General features: G+C 46.2%; 1 protein-coding gene and 2 long non-coding RNA genes across 9 annotated transcripts in view; 2 read left to right on the forward strand and 1 right to left on the reverse strand.

Annotated features, from left to right (window-relative positions):
* The window catches only part of MFHAS1 (multifunctional ROCO family signaling regulator 1), a 97,272-nt gene extending 72,020 nt beyond the window's left edge, over positions 1-25,252 (reverse strand). For 2 of the 4 annotated variants that reach the window (XR_012007566.1, XR_012007567.1), the window contains exons 1-2: positions 22,267-25,252; positions 21,875-21,965 (exon numbers count right to left, since the gene is read on the reverse strand). Coding sequence is in view for 1 of the 4 variants with exons in the window: in XM_072776229.1 (XP_072632330.1) it covers positions 22,267-25,237 (2,971 nt within the window). In the remaining 3 variants the exon portion in view is untranslated. The remainder of the gene's footprint in view (positions 1-21,874; positions 21,966-22,266) is intronic. The other 2 variants (XR_012007565.1, XM_072776229.1) reach the window with 1 other exon arrangement.
* LOC140604758 (uncharacterized) lies at positions 6,035-22,057 on the forward strand. 2 transcript variants are annotated; one of them, XR_012007572.1, is made up of 4 exons: positions 6,035-6,308; positions 6,863-6,942; positions 20,441-20,523; positions 21,794-22,057. It is a non-coding gene; the product is annotated as an uncharacterized lncRNA (long non-coding RNA). The 2 variants fall into 2 exon arrangements; XR_012007571.1 differs by lacking the exons at positions 20,441-20,523; positions 21,794-22,057 and adding an exon at positions 15,082-19,697.
* LOC140604757 (uncharacterized) overlaps positions 24,441-25,707 on the forward strand; it is a 29,657-nt gene continuing 28,390 nt past the window's right edge. For all 3 annotated transcript variants that reach the window (XR_012007570.1, XR_012007568.1, XR_012007569.1), the window contains exon 1: positions 24,441-24,606. This is a non-coding gene — a long non-coding RNA (uncharacterized lncRNA). The remainder of the gene's footprint in view (positions 24,607-25,707) is intronic.

A 25,707-nucleotide genomic window follows, 5' to 3' on the forward strand; every position in this document is an offset into this window, starting at 1 on the left:
GGATCTGGAGTCATTTGGCAGTCATTTTACCTTTAAATTCATCTATGGGCTCTAGGTACTGCTTTAAAAAAAGAAAGATAGGCAGATGAACAGACACAATGAAGGAAAGAAGAAAAAGAAAGAGAAAAATAGGAAGTAAAATATCATAAAGTTATACAACATAGGACTGAACTTTTCTCATCCCAAAGATTACTTGAGATTTCTTTTGGTTTATGCATGAATCACAGATTATCTACTAAAAAAGGATATCCAGTTTCCAAACTAATTAATGAGGGATCTACCCAAGGTTAAAAAACATATATATCACCCTCAAAATGAGAAGATTAGAGATGTTTTCTCATAAAAATCTAGCTCCATTTGTTTAAGAAACAAAAATCAAAAGGTAAACGCTGGAAAGCTCTTGGATATGATGGTTTACAACTTGGACGGATGGTTTACAACAGATGGGGGAGACAGAGATGAAGATTATAAATTCTTCAAACTCAGGTGGCATTCTAACTCACCAGACCCAGTGCAGGAAAGCCCTGTCAAAGGGGAGTCACACTGAGAAGCAGCACATGACACATGACATGCATTCCTCTCCAGATGACTTCTCTTCATTTCGGAAAGTGGCTGATGAGTACGATTTTCTATCATTCAACTGTCAAATTTTAGGCTACTCAGGGTGAGTGGCCTACAGCTTCTCTGGAATTGCTAGTAATTATTATAAAAATTGACTTACCAATATTAAACCATACAGCCCCCAAGCCTCCCTCCTTTTTGTTCCCAAATTTGACATTCAGTATCTCAGAAGAATTTAATTTTCATAGCCCAAAAAGGTCCGAAGTCTGGTTTGTATAAAACAGTTGGTGTCCTACTATTTCAGTTGGGAAGGCAGAACAATTAGGACAGGAAGTATTCCTACTACACAACAGAGGTCTTCCATCCACACCACTCCTCACTCACTTTGCTCAGGCTGCTCTCCTGATAATGCAGGCACACAAGAGCACCACACTGTCCAATCTCAAAAGGAGGTTATGGGGTGGGTGTCTGGGTGGCTCAGTTGGCTGAGCATCTGCCTTCCACTCAGATCATGATCCCAGGGTTCTAGGATTGAGCCCCATGTTGGGGGCAGGGAGCCCATTTCTCCCTCTCCCTCTGTCCCTTCCCCTGGCTTGTGTACTCACTCTCTCTCAAATAAATGGATGGAAAGAATCTTTAAAAAAAAAATAAATAAAATAAAAAATAAAAAATAAAAAAAAAAAGGAGGTGATGGCAAAGAGGCTCCAACGCTGGGTCTCTCAGGACTTGGCAGGGCAATTTTGGAAAAGCTTACCCACTGAGTACCAGCCTCTTTACCTGCCCTATCTTAGCCACTTTAACCTGCCTCAAGTGCTCTCCTTAACTGACCACTGTTTTTGCAGAAGATAAAACTTGGGCATTTAATGGGGACTTGGAAGAGGAACCTATGTATAGTTACTGAGTAAAGATCATTCTCAGAGCCGGTAGGAAGGATCGGTGATACAAAGGGGCCACTGATTTTCTTTTCCTTCTCCAGATTTCCTACATGGTCTCACACGCAGTGACAGCTCCACTTGTTTTCTGCAGAACACAGAACTGCATGAATGTGATGGAAAATGTTCATGTTACTAATTGGAGCTCTCTGGTTTTGTGAACTACCCTACTAAGCAATTACCTCGAGGAATCCTAAAATAAAATCATGATATGAAATTTGATATAAGTTTACTTGCATAATGAGCCTTCCATAGAGAATGGGGAGGGACTTATCTGATATAAGAAAATTTCAAAACTATAATTCCATCATTTGCAAATAACTGAAAATTTAGAGGATGACACTAAACCAAGAGAGAGGACTGTTTTTAGCATACCATTCAGCTGCACATAATATAGTCACACTATGTACTATATTGCCAAGATGCACTAGTATAATAGAGGAGTAACAAAACAGGACTTCAGATTGAAGGAAACAAAATAATAAAGCAGATGGATGGAGCTCTTCAAGTCTGTACTAGCAAAGAATGCAATTAAATAGACTTTGGTTTTATTAAAATCACAATGGTTAACAGTGTACACGGACCCATGGAATTCTTTACCATATAAACTTTCTGTTATATTTTTATGGCACAAATTAAAAATTAATCTCACACTCCTGAAGTACACCTTTAGCTGTTCCTAAGATAGGAAAATAACCCACAGAGTTTCCTAAAATGACATAAAGATAAAAGAAGATACATATATGTACTTCATAGGCATCACATAGAAAAAAGTTTTTTAAATAACCAAAATTTCTCCTCTTTTATTATTAATTTGACCCCGGGATTTTAAAATCAATGCAAACTATGGTTACATGAGAATGACTAATAGTCATTCAAAAATTATGAGTCATTTTACTCTTTTGATTAATAGGTTAAAAGCCCAGGGATCTGATGATCCCTCTAAAAGAAAAAAGACCATTTGTAACTTCTTTATTCACAACACACCTTTCCCATGACTAAGTCAAATTCCAGTTTCTCTATGACCCGCTGGGTCTTGGAGAGAGACTCTTGGAAAGAGACTCTTTCTCCTATTGACTCCCAAGGCCCTTTGTCCAGATTCACACTATGATCTACTATACCTGAGTAGATCTCCCTTTCCAGACCAAGGTCCTGAAGGACGTCTCTTAACGGGATTCCTACTAGATCTCCCCGGGACCCCTACATCACCTGGCCACAGTGAATTTCTGCGGATGAATATCTTGACAAATGTCTACCTACATGTTTACTCTAGATATTATCTCATTTCTCTATATCACATGAGCACTGTGTTGTAGCTTTTGGTTAATAATGTTGATGACTATTGATGAACAGAGTTAAATTATTTTTCTTGGGAAGATTTTTTTTTAATTTAGTATGAGCTAAAACCATAATTAACCATGGAGATGACCAGCCCAACATTTTTCAACTGACAATAAATTGGAACTGACTAATACATTGGAACCAGCCCTCAGTAGACGCAAACTTCAAGAGGTGGCCACAGTCCTCGGGCTTGCCTCAATGTGGAGCCACTCCCAACTATTCAGATGTTTGCCTTGGATCACCTCCATGAGAGAATCATCTTAGGGAAAAGGAGACGGCTCACCAACCCACAAAGAAATAAATACACAGGCAGGCCCTTTCTAATTAATTCCAGGTGAGCCAGGTGTGACACCTGGGTCCTGGGAGGCTCCAGCCTCATAAAGCAGGGAGCAGCTTTCACTACAGAAAAAAGTTATGAATGACCAAACTATGCAACGTTAGAGCTGGCTTCCACTTTTGAGTCATCATTACTTCATGTGTGAAATTTAAGCAGTACGACTGATGTCTTTCTCAGCTCCTAAAGAAATCTTTGCAAGGGGAGGGGTGGAAGGGGAGGAAAGATCTAATTCTCTGCTGTGTCTCATGGTTTTCCATCCTCTCTAATTGCATCTAGAGTCTAGAGAAAATTAGTGGGAGAACAGATCAGGGGCATGTTCTTAATAATGTATTCCATTATATTTGTTATTAGGTCCAAACGTCGTTAAGGCCCAACCGGCTCTCACACAGAGCACAAAGATCTCAGTGGGACCCACTGCCCTGATGAATTTAGAGGGCACAGTGAGGAGCCAGAAGAGAACCGCTTTAGAAGCGCAGCGAGCCAAGAGGTGCGCCCGTGCCAGGCGCCCGACCTGCAGCTGTCAACACCCGGGCTTCTCCTCCCACTCTCCCCAAATCCCATCCCACTGTAGACCAATTGGATAAAGAAGGAACAATGCACAAACAAAAGCAACTAAACAGAAGAGGATGCAAAAGGCGATCATCCTGCACCAAACCGATCTCGTTAACGGGCATCTGCTTTGACCTCTTCTTTTGCAAGCACCACGGCTGAAAATAAGCTAGAACAAAAGATGATTCGTTATGCGCGGCCATAAAGAACTCCAGGGCACGCGGCATACATAATTCATGATGCAAAGCAAGCTGCCACCAGCGTCATTTATCCTTTCAATATTTTAAAGTCGTGAGAGATGACTAGGTAGTGATAGAGTCTCTTATTTCTACAGGACCCTTCCAAATTCAAGAATAAATGGGGAACTTTCTTTTTTTCTGCAAATGACATTACTTAGGAACCAAAGACTGTAAATCTTCTAGGACTCACCCGGTGTGTCCATCACAGGAGGGTGGCTAAACAACCCTAATAAACCAGTTAAGTCAGCAAGCAACGCTGACTCAGTCCTGCTGAAAATCATCTTATCGAATCACTTCTCTCTGGTTTGCAAACAAAAACGCCCTGGTTGTGGTTCCACTGCATCCCACCCCATCCCATTCACCCAAATCAAAGAGATAATGCTGTACACCTCACAGACAGGAAACCTGTCCAGAAGCCCAGGACGGTGACTTGACAGGGCCAGGCCCGGAGGCCCAGGACCCCACCCATCATTCCGCAGGGCGGGCACCACCTCCTGGGGGAGCTACCCTGGAGCGCACCCCGCCTCCACCCCACTCCCTTCTTGCTCCCATTCAAGCCCAACCTCCCTGCAGCCCAGCGTGACCATGACACTTTCCCACTTGGCCCTTCAATATTTCCCCCTCACTGGAGTGGGGAGGGAACAATCAAATCAAATCAAAATATTTTAGCTCTATATTGAGCTGCCAAGAACCTTAGCTAATCGGGTAGACAGGCTAAAAAAATATTTACAGGGCATGTGCACTATTAAGTCAAAGAGCTAACTCCCCATAATTTGTACAACCTTCTCCCCCACCGCCTACTCTAGGACACTTCAATGGCCCTGGTGGTTGGCAGAAAGTGCCCTAGCAACACTGCTGCTCAGCTGGGGACCTGTCCTCCTGCCTCCACCCCTACCCACCTGGCTCCAGACAGCTCCCTTCCTCCACACATTCCCCCTTCTGCCCCCTGGCCCAGATCTGTTCATCTCGGCCCTTACTACACAGCACTGCAACTATACATTTCCTGCTTGCTTTGCCGACCCAGACTGCAGCTTCTTGGGATCAGGGCTGCCTTCTTCACCCCTCCCTAACTCCCCATAACCTGCCTGATGCCTCATCATTGCAGACAGCCAGGTAATGTTTCTGGTCCAGCACTGCAGAGTTGAACACTCATGCTTTTCCCACACGTTATTCCATTTTTCATTCAAGCAACCAGCCGTTTTTGACAGGTGGAAAGCTAGAATTTTCCTGAAAGGCAGCCCAGGATGGTGACAGAGGGCATATGTCCTAGAAGAAGAGAGCCTAGGACCTGGCATGTCCTGTGTGCACCTGGCTAAGTTACTCAGCCAACCCACACCTCAGTGTTCCTCGCCCATAAGCAGGGATCATGAGCCGACATTTATTAATTAAATTAATTTAATTAATTTATTAAGCACTTGCTATATGGTTAAACCATCTCTGGATGCTTGGCACCCGTTAATGCATTTAATCCTTACAACATCTAAGGAGGCTGAGAGAGCAAGAACAAGTGCTAAGGAAAGGTTAGAATTATTTCTCCTCATGTACCCAACGAAGAAACTGAGGCTCAGGGCAGCTTCCCAGAGGTCCAGGCTTCTTTACTCCTTAATCCACTGGCCTGGAAAGATAAAAGATGTAAGGCCTCTCTCTCTGATGCTGCCTTAGCATCGTGTAAGAAAGCTCCCTGTCAGTATTCGTCTATCTATAGCTAATGGGACGCTTGTCCTAGATCACCCCCTACAGAACACCTTGCAGACAGACTCCTTGGGGTGCAGACCTGTCCCATTACAGAAACAAGCTAAGTTGGAGGGGGAGGGAAAGAGGTGACAAGCTATTCATACTTGAAGCAGCACACACTGAGATTCCAAGCATTATAATATCCTCTGCACGATGCATGCGCCTGCATCCTTGGAAGGCAAGAGAGCGTGTGTTTATGCATGGATGTGAACAAAGCCACCGACCGACACACCACCAGATTCTTCAAAAGCAAATATTTGTCTACAACTGAAGAGCCAGGATTCTCTTCTAACAAAGAACAATGTGCACCATTCTAATTCCGGATTCTTGCCCGGAGTTTACAGTGGGCTCTGATTTCAATGGAAATCCCCCCATGAATAAACATGTCTCGAATCTCAAAGGGCACAATAAATCAGAAGATTTATGGACTGTAAACAGTCATGGCCTGATATTCCAATCTGCACGTGGAGTACCTGGGGCCAGGTACACAGCCTTTTGGCTGGACTGGAAACAGTCACCTGGTTGCTGTATTGTGTTTTATTTGTTTGTTTGCCTCAGTGAAAGAATTTTAGTAGCTCTGGTAATCAACAAGATGCAACCATCCCTGCTCTCCCGGTAAGCTTTTGATGCTGTACTGTGTCACAGGGACCAGGGTCAGGCATGAACAGTTTTCAAGAAGTAGCTGAGAGGCTAACAGATCTGATAAGCTCTGCCGGCTTGCAGTCAAGCCTGGCCCAACAGCCTTGGAGGCAAATTCCTGAAATGACCAAACAGAAAACAAGTGAATTTTCCTTTTCTTCCTTGCCAAGGGAAAAAAAAATAGATGGAAACAATGTAGTAATCAAGGAGAGTGCACATTATATTACATAGTAACCAGAGGGCACCATATGCTTTTCTTAAGGAGGGGAAAATGCAAACATAGTAGCAGAGACTTAATAAAAGAAATAAACTCAAAAGAACACCTGCCCCAATCTAGAGAGGGCTGGGCCACTCACCAGCCAGCTGGGGGAGGGCAGTATCCAGGACAGAGACAGATGCATCCTCCAGGGGCTTTGCATCTCGTTTTTTGTTACTGTGCCCTGCGCACAAAATGGCCCAGCTCTCAGCAGACCAGCGAGCTGTCTGGGCATTACGGTGATCTTCTGGAAAATTCATCTTTCTCCTTTCAGTTCTTCCCTATGCAATTCATGAGCAACAAGCCTCCCCAGTGAAAGGCAGCACAGCAATGCCAGGCCAATGTGCAGCCAAGGTAAGTCAAGAGCATCCCAGCAAATATATATTTTTAATAACATGTGCAGAAAATGTGGCATACTCTTTTCCTCCACACTGCCTGCATTGATTTGGACACTTAATATGAGATGGAGAATTTTTAAGACCAAACCCTTCAAGGGGCCCTGTTAAAAAATCTTTCTCTAAGAAAATGGAGATTTTGTTAGCATTAAACAAAATATACAATTAAGTATCTTTTAAATACATGGGGCACCTGGGTGGCTTAGCCGGTTAAGCCTCTGACTTTTTTTTTCCAAAGATTTTATTTATTTATTCATGAGAGACACAGAAAGAGAGGCAGAGGCATAGAGGGAGAAGCAGGTTCCCTGTGGGGAGCCCAATGTGGCACTTGATCCCATGACCCCGGGATCACGACCTGAGCCAAAGGCAGACACTCCACCACTGAGCCACCTAGGCACCCAAGCCTCCAACTCTTGACTTCAACTCAGGTCATGATCTCATGGTCCTGAGATGGAGCCCACCTCTGGTTCTATGTGGAGAGCCTGCTGGAGATTCTCTCTCTCCCTCCTCCTCTGCTCCTCTCTCCACTGTCTCTTTCTAATAAAAAAAAAATAAATGTTTAAAAAATAATAATAAACACAAAAGCAACTCCAGCAGGATTGAATTCTTTACTGTTTTTACAGGTCAAACATTTCAGTGTGCTGGATTAGACCCATTCTTTATTCATTACACACACACAGAAAAGCAAACAGTTCAGATTATCTCTTCAATTCTGAACCCCTACTGATATCAGGATAAAACATCCAGGGCACATCTCCTGAGCATAACCAAGCTGAGGTCTAGAAAATACAATGTTGTGGAACTCTTGGACTAGGTTATAGATAGAAATGAAAACTGTAACACTGGCACAGACAGATTTTTCTTTAGGTGACAGTTGGGATAGAAAGGAGAAGCAGTATTTTGGGTCAGTGCGATATAGTTCATTAGCAATTATTTTTTATTAATTTCTCACATGGATACAGCATTATTCTTGCTGACACTATCTTATTTTGACCAGTGGCATATTTATTTGTAGATATGCAAGCTTTGTCAGTATTGCTATGTCTAAACATGACATCACATTCAAATGAACAAATCAAGGGCACCTGTCTGGCTCTGTTGGCAGAGCATGTGACTCTTGATCTTAGGGTTGTGAGTCAAGCCCCATGATGCGTGGAGAGATTACTTTAAAAATCAAATCTTAAAAAATAATAATAATAATAAAATGGATGAATTAGTCTGTGAAATGCATAATCATGCTGAAAACAATGGTATTCCAATATGCATCACAAAAGTGAATTTCAAAAATCATCCTTATTTTTTTAGATTTTACTTATTTATTCATGAGAGACACAGAGACAGAGACAGAGAGGCAGAGACACAGGCAGAGGGAGAAGCAGGCTCCATACAGGGAGCCCAACATGGGACTCGATCCCAGGTCTCCAGGATCAGGCCCTGGGCTGAAGGCAGTGCTAAACCACTGAGCCACCTGGGCTGCCCTAAAATATCACCCTTATTTTATTTTTTTTATTTTTTTTTTAACTTTTATTTATTTATGATAGTCACAGAGAGAGAGAGAGAGAGAGAGGCAGAGACATAGGTAGAGGGAGAAGCAGGCTCCATGCACCGGGAGCCCGATGTGGGATTCGATCCTGGGTCTCCAGGATCGCGCCCTGGGCCAAAGGCAGGCGCCAAACCGCTGCGCCACCCAGGGATCCCATCACCCTTATTTTAAATCACAAAGTTAAACTTTTAGAATTCCCAGGCCTGTTTTTAAGTCCCACCATTTTGACTCAGAGATTTGTCTTTTTCTAATTGCATCTCAACAGTGTTCTAAAGCACAAGGCTGGATTACCAACCCTGAAGAAAATAAAATTGGGTATTCCTCAGGGTGCCTGGGTGGTTCAGTCAGTTGAGCACTGGACTCATGGTTTAGGCTCAAGTCATCATCTCAGGGTCCTGGGATAGAGCCCTGCATCGGGATTCATGGTCAGCGGGGAGTCAGCTTGAGATTCTCTCACTCCCTCTCCCTCTGCCACATACCTGCCCCGCTCCATTTCTTCTCAAATAAATATTTTTTAAAAACTCGAGTATGTCTCAAAATTCTAGAAACCAGAGAGTTTATTTAGCATAAAATTTATAAAACAACCTTGAAAGAATCAAAGGTTTTTCAGTATACAGCCAACCAAAAGGACAGCCACTAGTAAAATATAATTGATAGACAGACATACAGTACATCTATAACTACTCATGTGAAAGCATCTCCAAAATATATTTTTAAGTGGCCAAATGCAAGATGCAAAACAAGGAGTGTAGCATTATCTCTTACAGGTTAAAATATATACGAATATATGCTTTCTTTTCTTTGGAAGATATCACGAAAAACATTTTACAGAAAACAAAGAAAACTCGGGGTGAGGTTATGAGAGATATGATTTGCCTTTTGAACATACCATCCACATACAGATAATAGTTTTTTATTCTCAATAGCGGTTGTATGGATGGACAGATTATGGTTCCCTGTGAGTCCTTCTGTTACTTCTCTGTGTTTAGAAAAATAACAATGGTATTTCATTTGATCATGCAGAAATGATCAATATATTGTACTGAATAAAATTTAAAACATCAAGACATCAAAAGTTTTTTACACTTGAAAGGGGAAGCACACTAGAAAATAAATGCCTTATGTGTGAGAGACAAAAGCTCATTATCTTGAATATTGGCAAAAAGTTAATACAAATTGAAGTCTGTGGTTGTAAGAAATAAGACATCACTGTGATTAAAAACAGAAAAAGAAAAGGACCATGAAGATGATGCCAAAAGATATTAAACAATTCATAAAAGAAGCAACGAAATTTTCATAGAGGAAAACACTCACACTCATTAATTAAAAGGTTTAACCATCAGTGAGATTTTTTCCCCCATCAAATGTTAGTGCATTTTGGAGATGATACCCAATACTGAGGAAGTACAATGAAATCAATCTGGCGTCCTCAGCAGGTATGAATATGAATTATGACCTGTCATGGGAAGCAGTGGAGACATATATCAGACCTTAGACATTCCTTGCCTTTTGGAGATTATTGCCCAAATAAGAAAGAGCCTTTACAAAGAAATATAGCCATCAGAGAAGTACACATAATAGCAACAATTTGAAACAAGAGTCCAACGGTTAAATAAAGGTAAAAAATATCCTTCATGTAATTGTTATGTAAGCATTTATAATTATTGTGGAGATATTAGTAATATGAAACCATATCCATGATAACTTACTTAGGCTAAGAAAAAAAACTATTTAAATTATTTATACAATGGAATTACAGCTCCCTATTTTAATGAGTTTAAGATTAAGGGGAGGAAAACTGAAAAAAAAAAAAGGAGTAATTTGTATCAAGTAATTATATTAGATACCAGTCACATGTAATTTTTTTCCCCTTTACTCTTCAAATCTGTGTATGTTTTTATAAAGGGGGAAAAAGGCATTTTCAAAAGACCATAAGATGTTTATGACTAGAGATCACAGTGTACTGGATACTCATTCCACAAAAAAGGGGGGCATTTTATCCATAAGCTTATCAGGTTTTCAAAAATATGTTTGGACTTGTGCTTTCTGGAATAACTATAGCAAGAGCAGCAGCAGCAGCTAATATCTACTGAGCTGCCATACACCGAACACTGTTCTAAGCATTTCACACATATTCACCCAATCCTCAGGACCACCCTATGACGTGGAAATTTATGATACCCCAAGTCACAGTGCTAACAAGTGTGTGGGGGGCGGTGGAGACAGGGACTCCAACCCAGCACTCCACTCAAGAGCCCTTGCACCTAACCACCATATCATAATGCTTCTATTTTCAATGGCCACATGAAGTTCCAAGTATTTCAATCCAAGTATCAAATAAATATGAGCAAAATATAAAGTGAATATTTAAAATATCTTGCACTTCCTAGGACTTCAGTTGAAATGTAACTGAGTGTATTCTGATCAATTGAGAGGCAAGGAAAGACAGAGTAGAATGATACAACGAAATGTGACAAAATGCTGTCAGAGTGTGGGATATGGTGTCCCAACAAATGATACACATGAAATACAGCATTCCATGACTGCAAAATTAATTTAAAAAAAAAAACACACAGTATTTTCAGTCAGCGGTGTCACAAAAAAAGCACAAAGATGCTGAAATTGAGTCCACAGTCAAATGCTAATTATGTTACAGACAAATTCGCCTTTATTGCAAGATCTGTTATGGTAAGATTTAGAGGAAGGAAAATCGATGTTCTCGGATACATTCCCAGGGATTACGGAGGCATGCAGCCATCTGGCTGTTAGAATAACCAACTCGCCTTTTCTCCTGGCTCTCCGGCATGGACAAAGTGGCCAGTGGCAGGCTCAGACGTGGATCTATGGGACAGGTGTTCTGTGGGCCCAGCAACAACTTGATTACGAGTCTGAGCGAATCACTGGAAATGACTCTTCCATTCTCGCAGCCATAAATCTCTTCCATGGTCTCAACACAGCCCTGCCTGACTGAACAGGAATGGGCCAGGATGATGCTTCCAACTCTAGGGTCTGGGCCAGCAGCGGTCACTGGCAAAGTGTTATCAGTTCATAAGCATAACTTAAATAAAGAAGCCTCTTCCTTAGTAAGATTGGTAAACGTGGGGTACCTGGCTGGCTTAGCAGTTGAGCATCTGCCTTCGGCTCAGGGCGTGACCCCAGGGTCCTGGAATCAAGTCCTACATCCAGCTCCCCACAAAGAGCCTGCTTCTCCCTCTGTCTATGTTCTGCCTCTGTGTGTCTCATGAATAAATAAAATCTTCTTTAAAAAATTGCTAAATGTTTTTATGCACTTATGCCCACCCTTTGGCATGGCACACTGAACCTTCTATATCACTCTCCACCCCCAACTTTTTAAATCCCGTTCTAATTTGAAATACCCTCTCCACCTCCTTCATGTGGTTAGCTGGAAATCATTCTTTAATGCTCTGCCGTGCTGCGGTCCTAGTGCTCCCTTTGGCAGCACATATAATAAAATTGGAACGATGCACTGTGGTCCTTCCAGGAACCTCTCTCTGAGACCCCATTTCTCCCCAGCACTTGACTGTGACCCCCGATGGTCTCCACATGGGCAGGTCGCATGCATTAGCAGACCCCTCAGCCTGCAGGCCCAGCACTCAGCGCTACAGAATGGACAGGGAGCAAAGAGGAGGGAAGGAAGCAGTGGACAGCCTACCCTTGAGGGACAGCAGCACCGTGGGTAGGACCAGAGGGTCAGGGCTGAAATCCCAGAGAGTTGTCACTCAGGGGCAGTCCCTTAACTTTCTAAACCTCAATTTCTCCACCTCCACAGGATGACAGTGATAATACCTACCTCCCAGCCACACTGAGAGATAGGTATTATGATGACATAAATGAGATCATCCATAGGGTAAGTATCATGATGATATAAATGAGATCATCCATAAGCAGCCCGGAGCATTGTCTTTGCAACATGGTGGGAAGTCCACAGCGTCCCTGCCTCCCACGGTCTTCCCAAGCCTACACCCTTAGAAAGCCTGGAGTGATGATTAATACAATAATAGCCTCTATGGCATGAAAAATAAAAATCTTACTGAAACAACAAAAAAAGTTGCTAAGTCAAACACCAGTATCTGGGAGGAATATCATTTTTCTGATTTTTTTTATCTCCTCTCACCATTACTTTTTTTTAAAAAAACTCTCTTTTCAAAAAAAAAAGGAAGAAAAAAAAGAAAGTAAGTGAAGAAAGAGCTTGTTCTGCTATGCCCAAATTCACCACTACTGTAACGCAGTACTAATACAGGTGCTTCATTTTCAGGGTGGGGAGGATCTAAGAAAATTAACTCTTTAATTCTCTCAACATTTAGCACGCTGAGAACAGAAAGCCACCTCCACAGAGCTTCCTTCAACAAAGAAACCTGTAAGCAGCAGCCATATATTTTTATTATAACAGTATCCAATTTAATTTGTACCTTCTTTGGAGGCTGTGTTCATAAATCTTTGGTGTCAGAAATGACTGATCACTTCAATCCCTCTCAAAAGGAAGCAAATCCATAAAGGACTCTGAGGAATGAGAAGGCTCCTGAACAGAAGGCATTTTTTCCCCCTCAGAGAAGCAGATCCATTTTCAAAGTTTTTAGAAAGCCTCACCTACAATGCTTTTTCTTTTATTTTCTTTCTTTTATTTTTTTGGCACCCTCTCCAAGATCTGCCTGAAATTTCTTGCAAACAAATGACCCAAACTGAAAATCAACTGAAAAGAATGGCTTGAGCATCACTTTTTACCTACTCCTCTAGGTCAAGCAAATTCAAAGTGGTAGCTGATTTTTCTCAGGACAATCACATTTTTCTTTCTGGAGAAATCTTTTCTTTTCCTGTTAATAAATTTCTCCATATGTAGTCAGATTCCAGATATACAAGAATCAAAAATTACATCAAACAAAATCCCAACTCAGCTCCCTATGGCATCTGTTTATTTTCTTTTGTTCTCCTCCAATTCCTTGTTTGGTACAGACTCCTGAATGCAGCAGGTACTCAAGTGATTAATGACGGAATCCGGCTAATAAACTTATGGTACATTTGTCTGTCTAATCTGGTAATAACCTAATTTTGTTTCAATGGAGCTCTATCCCCTTCGCTCTCCTGCCTCTGGTCTTGCCAATCATTCCAGAGCTTTATTGGAAATGTTTGTAGAAAAAAATGTTTGTAGAAAAACAGCACTGCACACAAGAAGACAAGTGATTACACAGTACTTATGTGTGCTTCTATGTGTTCTTTACTGTCAGCCCTTCATTAAATCATTAATGCCACAGAATAGACTGGAAGGCCCATTTCTATCCTCTCATTGACACCAAGGAAGAAGATCCCCACTGCAGCCATGTTAAAGGTTGTTCATCAATGCATCTCAAGGCCTGGCACCAAAGCCCTACTATTCTCAAGTTGTCCCTAAGAAGGAAAATTGCCACAAAGAGCCTGGAGGGAGACTTTTCTAGTCCATTTGCACCAGAAAGGAAGCCGCCAACCTCACCTGCTCCTTGTCTCAAGAAGTACTGAACTTAAGGAGTGGGAAAGAGGACAATGTGATGCATTGAATGTATGGATTTGTTTACTTAAGAGTTGACTTCGGGTGCCTGGGTGGCTCAGTTCATTAAGCATCTGCCTTCAGCTTAGGTTATGATCTCAGGGTCCTGGGATCGAATCCTCCGTCAGGCTCCCTGCTGGCTTCTCCCTCTGTCTCTCCCCTTGCTCGTGTTTTCTCTCTCATACTCACTCTCCCTCTCAAATAAATAAAGTTTTTTGTTTTTTGTTTTTTAAGAGTTAGTCTTGGGGCACCTGGGTGGCTCAGTGATTGAGTGTCTGTCTTTGACTCAGATCGTGACCCTGAGGTCCTGGGATCGAGTCCTGCATCAGGCTCCCCACGGGGAGCCTGCTTCTCTTTCTGCCTGTGTCTCTGCCTCTTTCTGTGTGTCTCTCATGAATAAATAAATAAATAAAATCTTTAAAAAAAAAAAAGAGTTAATCTCACATTATGTGGATTTTGATAAAACAGGAGGAGGAGGAGAGGGTGGGGGAGAAAGAAGGACCAGAAAACCACTCCACTCAAAGGGCAGAAAGAGCCACGTGAAACGGGAACCTCCAGGAGCAGTCTGACACAACTCCAGCTGGTTTCTCCTCCTTGAACTTCTCCCAAGTGCCCTTGTGCACAGAGCTGCAAGAGCAAAGGAAAGAGCTGGAACAGCCTGGTGCCCGGGCTGCCTGTCTAGAGCAAGGAGTTCCTTTCTGGAGGGGGCGCAAGAGCTTCTGGCTCACAGGCCATGCCGGACACCAGCCCCCCATGCCCCAGTACCTCTCTCCCGCTCCTCCTCCCCCAGCTCCCACTTCCCTTCCCCTCCTGTATTATTCTTTGCCTTCTGTAGATTATAAGGCTAAAGAAAAAAAAGTTTGTTGATGGTTTTTCACTAATTTCCTCTTTAAGAAACCAAGTGCCAGAATTTTAAGCTAAGAGATGATGTGGAGAAAGGAAAAATGGGAAACTGTTTTCAAGCTCTCGGTGCCAAAAATAAAAATAACTGAAAATTCTTCCTCCTCCCTCTCCAGAAATAAGTGAGCCCTGCTGGTGGTGGCGTCTGGGAGCTGTTCTCTGTAGCACAGGGGATGCGCGGAAACACACCTGCACTCGTGACAGCCAGCAGCCCTCCCCCCTTCCGTGAACTCAAACCGGCAACCCTGTTTGCACCCGCAACCCTGCAGAGCTTCTGGAAAGCAGCAGCGTGTGGAAGAAGGCAAAGGGCTGGTGCAAACCACAGGAAACACCTTCCCTGGACCAACCACCACCACACCTGCAGCCTCCGCCCCTACCTGCCTGCCTAGAGGACCGCTCAAGGGAGGGCTGGGGATCGGTGAACCGCTAGCAGGAGGAAGCTAGGGCAGCCCCGGTGGCTCAGCGGTTTAGCGGTTAAGCACTGCCTTCGGCCCAGGGCGTGATCCTGGGGACCCGGGATCGAGTCCCACAACAGGCTCCCTGCATGGATCCTGCTTCTCCCTCTGCCTGTGTCTCTACCTCTCTCTCTGTGTCTCTCATGAATAAATAAATACAATCTTAAAAAAAAAAAAAAAAAAAAAAGGAAGAGGAAGCTATGGAACAGGAGGTTGGGGGGCGGTGGCAGTGCTCACTGACCAGGAGAGCAGATGTGACATCAGGTGCAAGAGGCCTTTCCAGAGCCAGCTCCTGCCCTTCATTCACCTTGACCTCCCAGCAAGCTGCTCCGGTGCCCACCCCGCCGCCGTGTCTGTCCCAGCCAGGAGACGCACACAGGAGGCAGGCATATAGGTCCCAGGAAAATCACACGGGAACATTACAGACGATTACCTCACAAGACACGCTTTAAGGTAAAGACCATCATAAACAACCCCAAGAAGCACTTAGCAAAGGAAATCAATTAAGAAACACTAGAATTTCTTGGGTTCTTTAATAATAACCAATCTCGGGACGCCTGGGTAGCTTGGTGGTTGAGCATCTGCCTTCAGCCTGGGTAGTGATCCCAGGATCCAGGGACCGAGTCCCGCATGGGGCTCCCCGCATGGAGCCTGCTTCTCCCTCTGCCTGTGTCTCTCCCTCTCTCTGTGTCCCTCATGAATAAACAAATAAAAATCTTAAAAAAAAAAATAACCAATCTCAACTGAACCTCTTCAAGCTTCTCAGCCCCATACCAGGCACTGTCCAGGGGTGTGGATATATCAGCGGAAAGGAGATAACCACAGTATCACACTGCCATACCTCCCAAGGGAGAGAATCTTTATGGAAAATGTCATCATACGTATCCTGGGGTTGTCTGAGAGGCCTGTGAATCACTCTGGCTTCTACAGGTGGTACAGACAGGAGAAGCCAAGCAGGGATCAGGGACAGCTTCTTTAGTGCCAGAGTAGAACTGGGGAAGGCAGGCCAAAATGAGGCCTCATCATCCCAACCCACTAAACTGAAGGTAGCCAGCTCCCAGAGGAATATAAGCCTGACAACCACCCAGCAACTGGTTTTGCGGTCAGAGCAGCTGAACCAGGGAGAGCAGAAATCTGGTTGGGCCTGCCCCACGCAGACCCTACCCAGTGGGCTTGCTTTCTTTCTTCTTTTTTTTTTTTTTTTCGTTTTCTTTTTCTCTTTCTTTCTTTCCCTTTCTACCTTCCTTCCTTCCTTTCTTAGATTTGATTTATTTATTCATGAGAGACACAGAGAGAGACAAAGGCAAAGGGAGAAGCAGGTGCCATGCGGGAAGCCCGATGTGGGACTCGATCCCGGAACTCTGGGATCATGCCCTGGGCCAAAGGCAGAAGCTCAACCGCTGAGCCACCCAGGTGCCCCCTGGTGTGCTTTCCACAGAGCCTGGAGACACAAAGCAACTCTCCTCTCCATCCCAGGACACAGGAGTGCAAAGAGAGAGCAGGAGATAAAGCCAGCACCTGCCCTGGCTTTAAAAAGAAAAAAAGCACCCTAATAGATGGATGACCAGGTTCTTAATCAAAACAGGCTCCCAGGGAGGGAAGAAAGTTAATGGGTGAATGGAGGAAGCAAGCAGAAATGTTCACCCCAATACCGGCCTGCACCCCCTGCTGTGTTATAGAGCAGAAGCCCCCCTCCCCATGTCTTCAGAGACACAGAGAACAACTGTTTTCCTCAACACATTCTCTCACCTAATCCCCCAACAACATTTTAGGTGTTAAAGTGAAGTAAATGACCAAGAACAAAGCCAGGGAGGTTTACTGGGGAGGAAGATAAGCAGGCAGCAGAGCATGACATAAAACATCTGCTAACAAATAAGAAATACTTTCTCTAAGGAAATTCTAAACTACTTGTGCGGAGCTGGGCTTATGATTCTATTCTAGAGTTTAAAGAAGACGCACCTAATACTTAAAATAATTTGAATACTCCAAAGGCCCTTCAAGCCTTTGAATTCTATTATGCATGGTATTTCTGTCTCCTACTGCATGATTAAGGTTTTGATTTTTATATGAAACAAAGCCCGGGAGAGTTCAAAGAGGACTGTTCACAAAATAAAAGCCAAGAGGCATCAATGTTAATAAAGCTAAAGTAAAAAAGATATTTAATAACCTTTGTGAAATTAAAAACAATGACTAATTCAATCCAAACAACTGGGTCATGCTCACATTCCAGTAACTCTAAAACTGAGCTATAATAAGGCAAGAATTCTCCTTTGCTTCAGTGGTCAAAATGAAGGGCCCATTCAAGGGAAAGACCCAGGAATACAAACACAATGGGAAAACCAGAGGGACATTTGGGGAGGGGAAGAGGGAAGTTGGGACACAGGACAAAGAAAGATGATCATGATGGGGCCACCTGGGAATTTGACAGAGTACGTGAATAACAAAGGAAAAAAAAAAAAGGTATTTCTCACAAAAGACCAAACAATCAGTCAGCAAACATCTGAGCTCTTAGAAAAGCCACAAAGCCTCAGGCGGGCGGGTCTCCTGCTCAGAGGAAGCCAGTGAACAACCTAATCAAAGAGGTATTATGACATCCAGAAACACCAACAGAGCAAGACTGAATTTGCTGAATGCCTCAGAGGTATACATACCCTGTACAAGAAATGGATCAAGGGCAAAAGGTCTTCAGGAGACAGGGAAAGGCATGGAGACACTGAGTGAATGAAAGAGACCAAATATAAAGGTGACCATAGGCTAATTCTCTGTCTACTGCTTTGGGCTGCTTCCTAATTATTCCTAAAAATGACCTTTAATGATTTGGAGAGTGGGATATTTAGTGAAAAATCACACTCAAGCCAAGTTCAACTCCTAAGACCCACTCTTCTGATCTAAAAACATGATCTCATTCATTCAACCCCTTGAATGGAGTATCGGAGGACCAGCAGCTTGCTCAGACCTATATCTGAGCTTCCACATCTTACTCAATATGTCACACATCACCCAACCTCAGGAGCATTCAGCTCTTTTGGTTTAGATGCCACACTGGTAGAAAAGAAGAAAAAGCATAAATCAATATTCCACATGAAGAAAAACTTACTCTAGATGAGAACATCCCACAAATAACAAGGAGGAAGCCTGGCTCTCAGATGCTGGCAGGAGGTCAGGAGGAGAACGCAGGCAAACACACGCCTGACACTTAGGCTTTGTCTAACCTCTTCTGAGTTTCCAAAAGCACCTCTTTGTCGCACAATCCTTTCGTCTTAAATAAGATAAACACGTAATCTCTCTAACATAAGTAGATTTTTTTCACCAGAATTTTTTTTTTAAGGTTTTATTTATTCATGAGAGATACAGAGAGAGAGAGAGAGAGAAGCAGAGACACAGGCAGAGGGAGAAGCAGGCTCCATGCAGGGAGCCCTACGTGGGACTCGATCCTGGGACTCCAGGATCACGCCCTGGGCCAAAGGCAGGCGCTAAACCGCTGAGCCACTCAGGGATCCCAAGCCACTCAGGGATCCCTCACTGGAGTTTTTAAAACCAAGTGTCTGTTGGCTGAGGTGTTTCCAAAACATCACATTTCTTTTGTAAACCAAAATCGAAAAAAGAGAAACCCAGCATCATATCCACCTAGGCCAACTGCATTAGTGCAGCTCAGGCCAGAAAATGCAGTGTCCTGTTGACACTGAACAGGGCCAAAGCAGGCCCCCTCCCCCCAACCCCGGCCCTGGAAATCTTTAAAAGATAATAATGCAACTTTACAGTTCTTCTGTATAAAATCAAGGGAGATGGTAATTTGCTATTTATCCTTATTCTAATGTCCTATAGTGGAAAAAATTAAAAATCCACTCTTTCACCTTTGAAAAAGTAAATGAATGTTTCCCCCTCTTTATTTTAATGGGCCTCAAATTCCTCTGACAGTTTTTTGGTCGAGTCATTTCTATTCAAAAATATTGATTTTAAAAACCAATAATTTAAAATTGCCACACACACATTAAAAAAAAAAAGCAAATGGTCCACAAAACATTCTCTTTCAATTTCACGCCATCCTATCTAAAATTGTTACGAGTTTACAGGGGAGGCGGTGCCTGGGTGGCTCACTCAGTCAAGCATCTGGCTTCAGCTCAGGTCATGATCTCAGGGCCCTGGGATGGAGACCACCATTGGGCTCTCCACTCGGCAGGGAGTCTGCTTCTCCCTCTCTCTCTGCCCTTCCCCCTGTGTGCAGGCTCATGCGCGTGCTCTCTCTCTCAAATAAATAAATTAAATCTTAAAAAAAAAAAAAAAGAATTTACAGGAGAACTTGACACATTAATTAGATGTAAAACTATGTAAGATTGTTTCAAAGTCTCTAAAATACAAAATGACTTCTTAAAAAGACAAAAAGGCTACCCATAGGTTCAAAGGTTTCTGCTGACTTAGAATATATTTTAATAACCTAGGGACTCCAACATATCTTTAAATGTTATGCCCTAACTGAACACCTAACATTGCAATGCTGTTCCTACGTTGCCTTCCAGTTGTTTATTATTTTACCACTTCCCAAATCTTTCAGAATTGTGATAAATACTATCAATACTGTCACAGAAAAATCTGAAAAAGGAAAATGTGTTTTTTCTCATCTTCACCTACTGATTTTTTGAGGTACATTTAACACACAATATTGGTTTCAGATAAATAACATAACGATTCAGTATCTGTGTACATTGCAAAATGACTACGACGGTAAGTCTAGTTAACATCTGTCACCATATATTTACTTCTCCATCTTCTTAATGTCATGAAAGTACCATAATCATCTTTTTCCACTATTCTGTGCCCTTTGCTACTTTTCAAAGAAATACGATCCTAAATGGAGCAAAAAAAAGGTAACTTATTTCTCTAACCATAAATAAGACAGAAATGTGTAATCTCTATCACAAAAACAACTAATGACTTATTCCTGCCTAATATATAAGATAATTCCACAATCTTCTACCATTTATTTGTTTTTTACATAGAGAAAATCATCTTTCTCTTCCAGCCTAGATTGCAAAGCAGGTGTGCCTCCTCTGAAAGACAGACAAAACAATGGCAAGAGAATGGGCTCTCGGTTTCTACAGGGTGGTACGTACTTGTTTGTGGAATTCATGACTGTTAAAAAAATAAAGAGCTGAGGTTAGAAAAAAAAAATCTGGACTCATGGTTTACTTCTCAGAGTTCTTGGAATTCCCCTACACAGTGGATCCTCACTTGTCCAATAACCTGGGTCCTTCCCTTTGTTGATAATAACAGATTTATTAATGCTCCATCTTTGGATTATGAATCAGCTTTAGGAAGCTCCTTCAATGAGCTACTCTGTGACTATGTAACTCTTAACCACTTTATTCAACCTAGTAACACAATAAAGAAGTATTTGCTTTTGTGAGCAAGGTACAAAGGCAAATAAGAAACAAGCTGATGAGCCTACCAAGTCACAGACAATGACAAAACACCAGATATTCATGCAGAATTGACAGCTCAATTGACTGGTAACTGAATCTTCAAGCTGAAGAATTAAACTCAGTCTAGATCTAGGGCAACAGGAAGATGTTACCTTTGGAAATACTGGTGTCCAGTTGCTTGCTGATACTATTACGAGTTGCATTCAGACTAGGACAAAGATCAGAGGGGCATGCAGTCTTCCATTTCAACATCGCTTGATGCACCCTGGGGGTGGGGATGGTGGGGAGAAACTGGCCATGATGTTATCACTGGGGCTTATCCTCAGGACACTTGGGAGTGTTGTTAACCCTGCCTGCCCACCCAACCCCCCCCCCCCAAACCAGAGTTGTTTTAAAGAATGCTCCAGTGTGAAAAATGGCCACATTCCCAAGTTCAACTAAAGACTAGCGTTATCAATTAGCCAAGCTCAAAAAATCCCAGACCATTAGTCCTAGAATTCTCCCACTCACCTATAATGGTGTAAAAAAAAGTAAAACGAAAAAAAAGGCTGTTGCAAAACATTCCCCAGAAGAGGGAAAGGAAAACACATACATACACACACAGACGCAGACACGCACACACACAACACTCTTGTCAGTCTTTTGTCCCTTCCATCTCTTATAAAGTATTACCAAAAAGCTCCACTCTCTAACACATAGCAAAAAAGCAAACCTTTAGCGGTCTATAAGACACAAAACTGGCAGGAAATACCCAGGAAACTCCCCTCAGAGATTCCAGTTATCCATCTTCCCTGCCTTCTGGCGCACTGGCCAACAGTGATCCCAGGACATAGTCCTGCGTTACAGACTGAAATTTTTGTCTTCACTAATGCATCATTCACCCTGATTACAAAACATTCTTCTCTAGAATTTCCTAAGAAAAATGAGCAATAATTTTTACTTTACGATTACAGTGAATTCAAACAAAAGATGATGACAGTGACATCTCAAGCTGCGAGCACCCCTTGCAGAGAGGGTCTACTGTGCACAATGACCTCAGTGCGAGGCTCAGCGCAAGGCTAATGTCAGACGCTACCCGTCTCCTGTCCGGCTCCCTGAATTTCCTCCCGTGGAAGGCAGGCTCACCTGGGAAAAGGGAAAAGGAGATGCGAAATCCGAAAGTGGGACCGGAACCCACTTTTGACATCTGGGTCTTTTTATTCAGGAAGAGTATGATACCGGGGACTATTTCATTTTGCTTGTGTCTTTAGTCATTTTCTCATCCGCCAACCCCCCTGATATTTACCCTGAAAAACTTTTCTGGGGAACGTGTGAGATTAAGCAAATAATCAAGTGAATGAAAAACAAGTTAGCTCCCCCCCCCCAAAAAAAAATGCATCTCAACACATTACCACCACAGAAGGGCCACATCCGTCTCTCCACTCACCTGGGAAAGCGTGTGGATTGGGCGACCCTCTCTTAAGGCACTTAGAACAGAGAATGTGCACGGTGTAGTGCAGTCCGGGCCATTCCTGAAGCAGGACATTCAGCTCCTCTACCAAGGGGGTTATGGCTTGCCATGCCGTCCATATATTTGGTAACGATGCGTGACTGGCAATGGACAGAGTGTCTGGCTGCAGGACCCCCCTGGCAGGTCTGTAACTGACCACCACAGGAACCTTCCCTCTGTATGCAAAGATCTGAAGTTTACCATCCGATCTGTGCACCACGTGGCTGTTGATCTGGACGCTGTAGCGGGCAAACAAGCCGGGTGGAAAGGTAAAGGGAAAACTATATTCAATCTGCAGCTGCTCAGCCACAAAAGACTGCCCGGCCAGGTTGGTCCCATTAATCCAGGCCTCTGCATGGGGCACCTCGTTCTGCACATAGCACGGGAACTTGTACCACGCCGTGGACCCATTCAAAGGCTTGCCCTTGGGTTTATTGAGGCAGTAACAGAGTCCCATCTTCTCCAGCAGCTCCAGCAGCAGCTGCAAGTCCTGCTGGGCCTGGATGTGAGGCTTCAGCAGCAGCCGAATGACATGGGCTGGCAAGAGCCCATGGAGCAGAAAGCCCTCCACGTAATGATGGAGCTGGGTGGCCCGGAGTAGTTCCTGGCCGGGGGCGGGCCCCGCCAGGAGCGGGGAGCCTTCACTCTCGCCCTCGCCCTCACCGCTGGTCCCGAGGAGCAGCTTGTGCAGCAGCAAGGAAGGATCCCTCTGGAAAAAGACATTGAGGATGTCAATGAGGCGGGTGAGGTTGTGGAAGACGTGCTCCTTGAGGGCTGGGCTGTCCTCAAAGTAGAGCAGCTTGCCGCTCTCGTGCAGGTAAGAGAGGGCACTCTGCAGCCGGTCCTCGGTCAGACCCGCCTGCAGGCCCAGGCGGGCCGAGTCCCACCAGCTCAGCCACAGTCGCTGTGCCTGAGGCGGCTGGAAGTGCAGCTCCTCCAGCACCTGCCAGGATCGAGGCAGTACTCTGTGTAAGTTGGGGAAGATCTCCCTGTGCTCGGCTACCGAGAGCAGTTTGTCCCGAAGGCGCTGTAACTGGCGAGGGTCCCTGCAGCTAACGGGCAACACCGGGGAGAGGATCTGCAGCCGGTGGTTGAGCAGGTACTGAAAATGGGCCTTGCGCCGCCTCAGGTTCTTGTCTGAAACCCCATAGTAGGCTGCGTGGGGGCTGGCGGAGCGCAGCTCAAAGTCCCGGGCCAGGGCCTCGTCCACCACCCGGGCCAAGCGGCTCAGCCCCTCTGCGTCGTGCTTCTCCTGCAGGGCGATCTGGCGGTGAATGTCCAGGCATTTCTCCTCCAGCTCCCGCTCCGCACACAAGTCTGCGTGCGTGCCCACGATGCACACCACGGCATGAGGCACCCGGGCCCCCACCCGGTGCAGGAAGGAGCCCACGGTGCTGGGAAAGCGGTGCGGCTCATAGGTGGCCAAGTTCACCACCAGCACATACAGGGCTCCCGGGGAGAGGAAGAAGGGCTGGATCACCTCGTAACTCTCATCACCCGCCAAATCATACACGATGAACCGCAGCCCCCGGGAAGCATCGGCTGTCCAGCTGGTCACCTCGATGCCTTTGCTCGCAGAAGGAGCTGAAGGTGGGGAGCTCTTCTCCTTGTCCCCTCCTCCTTGGATCCCTTCCGCTCTCTCCTCGGTGAGGCAGTGACGGAGCAAGGTCTTTCCCGCCGCCTTGTGGCCCATCAGGAGCAGCTTGAGGCGGGGCTGCACCGCCGGCTGTGAGTGAGCCAGCTCCTTCTGGTAGGCTGCGATGTAGGGGATCCCCTTCATGCAGACCTCGTAGGGGGGCTGGATCAGTGGGTTGTCCTTGATCTTCCACAGGCCCACCCGGGACAGCTGGCCAAAGTTGTCCGGCAGCACTGCAATCTGGTTCCCCTGCAGCACCAGCTCCTCCAGGCCCGTCAGCTCCACGATGGAGTCGGGCAGGTAGCGGATGCGGTTGTTGTCCAGCCAGAGGGTGAGCAGGCGGCCCAGGCCCGAGATGAGGGACGGCACCGAGGTGAGCTGGTTGCGGCTAAGGTAGAGCTCCTCCAGGCCAGCCAGGGGCAGCAGCGCCGCAGGGAACTCCTCGAAGAGGTTGGAGGAGAGGTTGAGCATTTTGAGTCGCTGCAGGCGGCTGAACTGGGCAGGCAGAGCCCGCAGCCCGTTGTTGTCCAGCATGAGGCTCTCGAGGCTGGCCAGCTCGCAGAAGCCGCTGGGCAGGGTGCCAAGCTCGGCCCCGCTCAGCCAGAGGATCTTGAGGGCGCGCAGGGCGCTGATGTCCTCAGGTAGGCCGCGCAGCCGGTTGCTGGACACGTCCAGCTCCTCCAGGGCCGCCAGCTGCAGCAGCTGCCGGGGGAAAGCGGTGAGCTGGTTGTGGTCCACGTCGAGGGTGCGCAGGCGGAGGAGGCAGGAGAGGGAGTCGGGCAGGTGCGCCAGCCGGTTGAAGCTGACGTCCAGCTCCTCCAGGTGGGCGAGCGCGCCCAGCTGCGCGGGCAGGGCGGGCAGCTGGTTGTGGCTGAGGTTGAGCTTGCGCAGCTCCCGCAGGGCGCTCACCGCCTCGGCGCCCAGGGCGCTCAGCCGGTTGTGGCTCACGTCCAGCTCGGTGAGGCGGGGGCCCAGCTCGGCCACGGCGGCGGGCAGCCGGGCGAAGCGGTTCCTGCGCAGCACCAGGACGCGCAGGCTGCCCAGCGCCGCGCCCAGCCCGTCGGGCACCTCGTCCAGGCCGTTGTTGCCCAGGTTGAGCACCTCGACGTCGGCGAGGCTGGCGGGCAGCGCGAGCGGGGGCGCGTCGGGGGAGTCGGGCGGCTCGGCGCCGAGCGTGAGCTGCCGCAGGTTGCCCCGCAGCTTCCTGGCGCGCAGGGCGGCGTCCCGCCACAGCCTGGCCGCGCGCAGGTCCCCGCCGTCCTTCCCGGCCATGGCGCGGCCGCGGCCCACAGCGACGCGCGGCCGCCCGCAGCTACCTGCGGCGCCAGGCCCCCGCGCCCTCTCGGGCCTCCCTCCCCGCCGGCGCTCGGCGGCCCGCGGCCGGGGTCCTAGCGCAGCCGGCGGCCGGGCGCCCGCGGCTGGGGGGCGGCGGCGACGCGAGCAGCTCCGGGGGGCGCGGGGCGCGCGGCGGGGGCGGCGGCGGCGGCGGCGGGGGCGGCGGGGGCGGCGGGCGGGCGGCGCGGCTCGCATTCTCCGTGCGCCCGGGCCATGGGCGCGCCGCGGGGCCGGCAGGGCCGCCGCCCGCCGCGCCGCCGAGGATGCCTGCCGCTGCCGCTCCCGCCGCCGCTCCCCCTAACGCTCCCGCCGCCGCTCCCGCTCCCCCCGCCGCTCCCGCTCCCGCCCCGCTACCCTCGCAGCCGCGGCCCCGCGAGCTCCCGCGGGCGGACCATGCTGCGGGCGCA

Source organism: Canis lupus, chromosome 15 (assembly GCF_048164855.1).
Source record: "Canis lupus baileyi chromosome 15, mCanLup2.hap1, whole genome shotgun sequence".
NCBI classification, from domain to species: domain Eukaryota; kingdom Metazoa; phylum Chordata; class Mammalia; order Carnivora; family Canidae; genus Canis; species Canis lupus.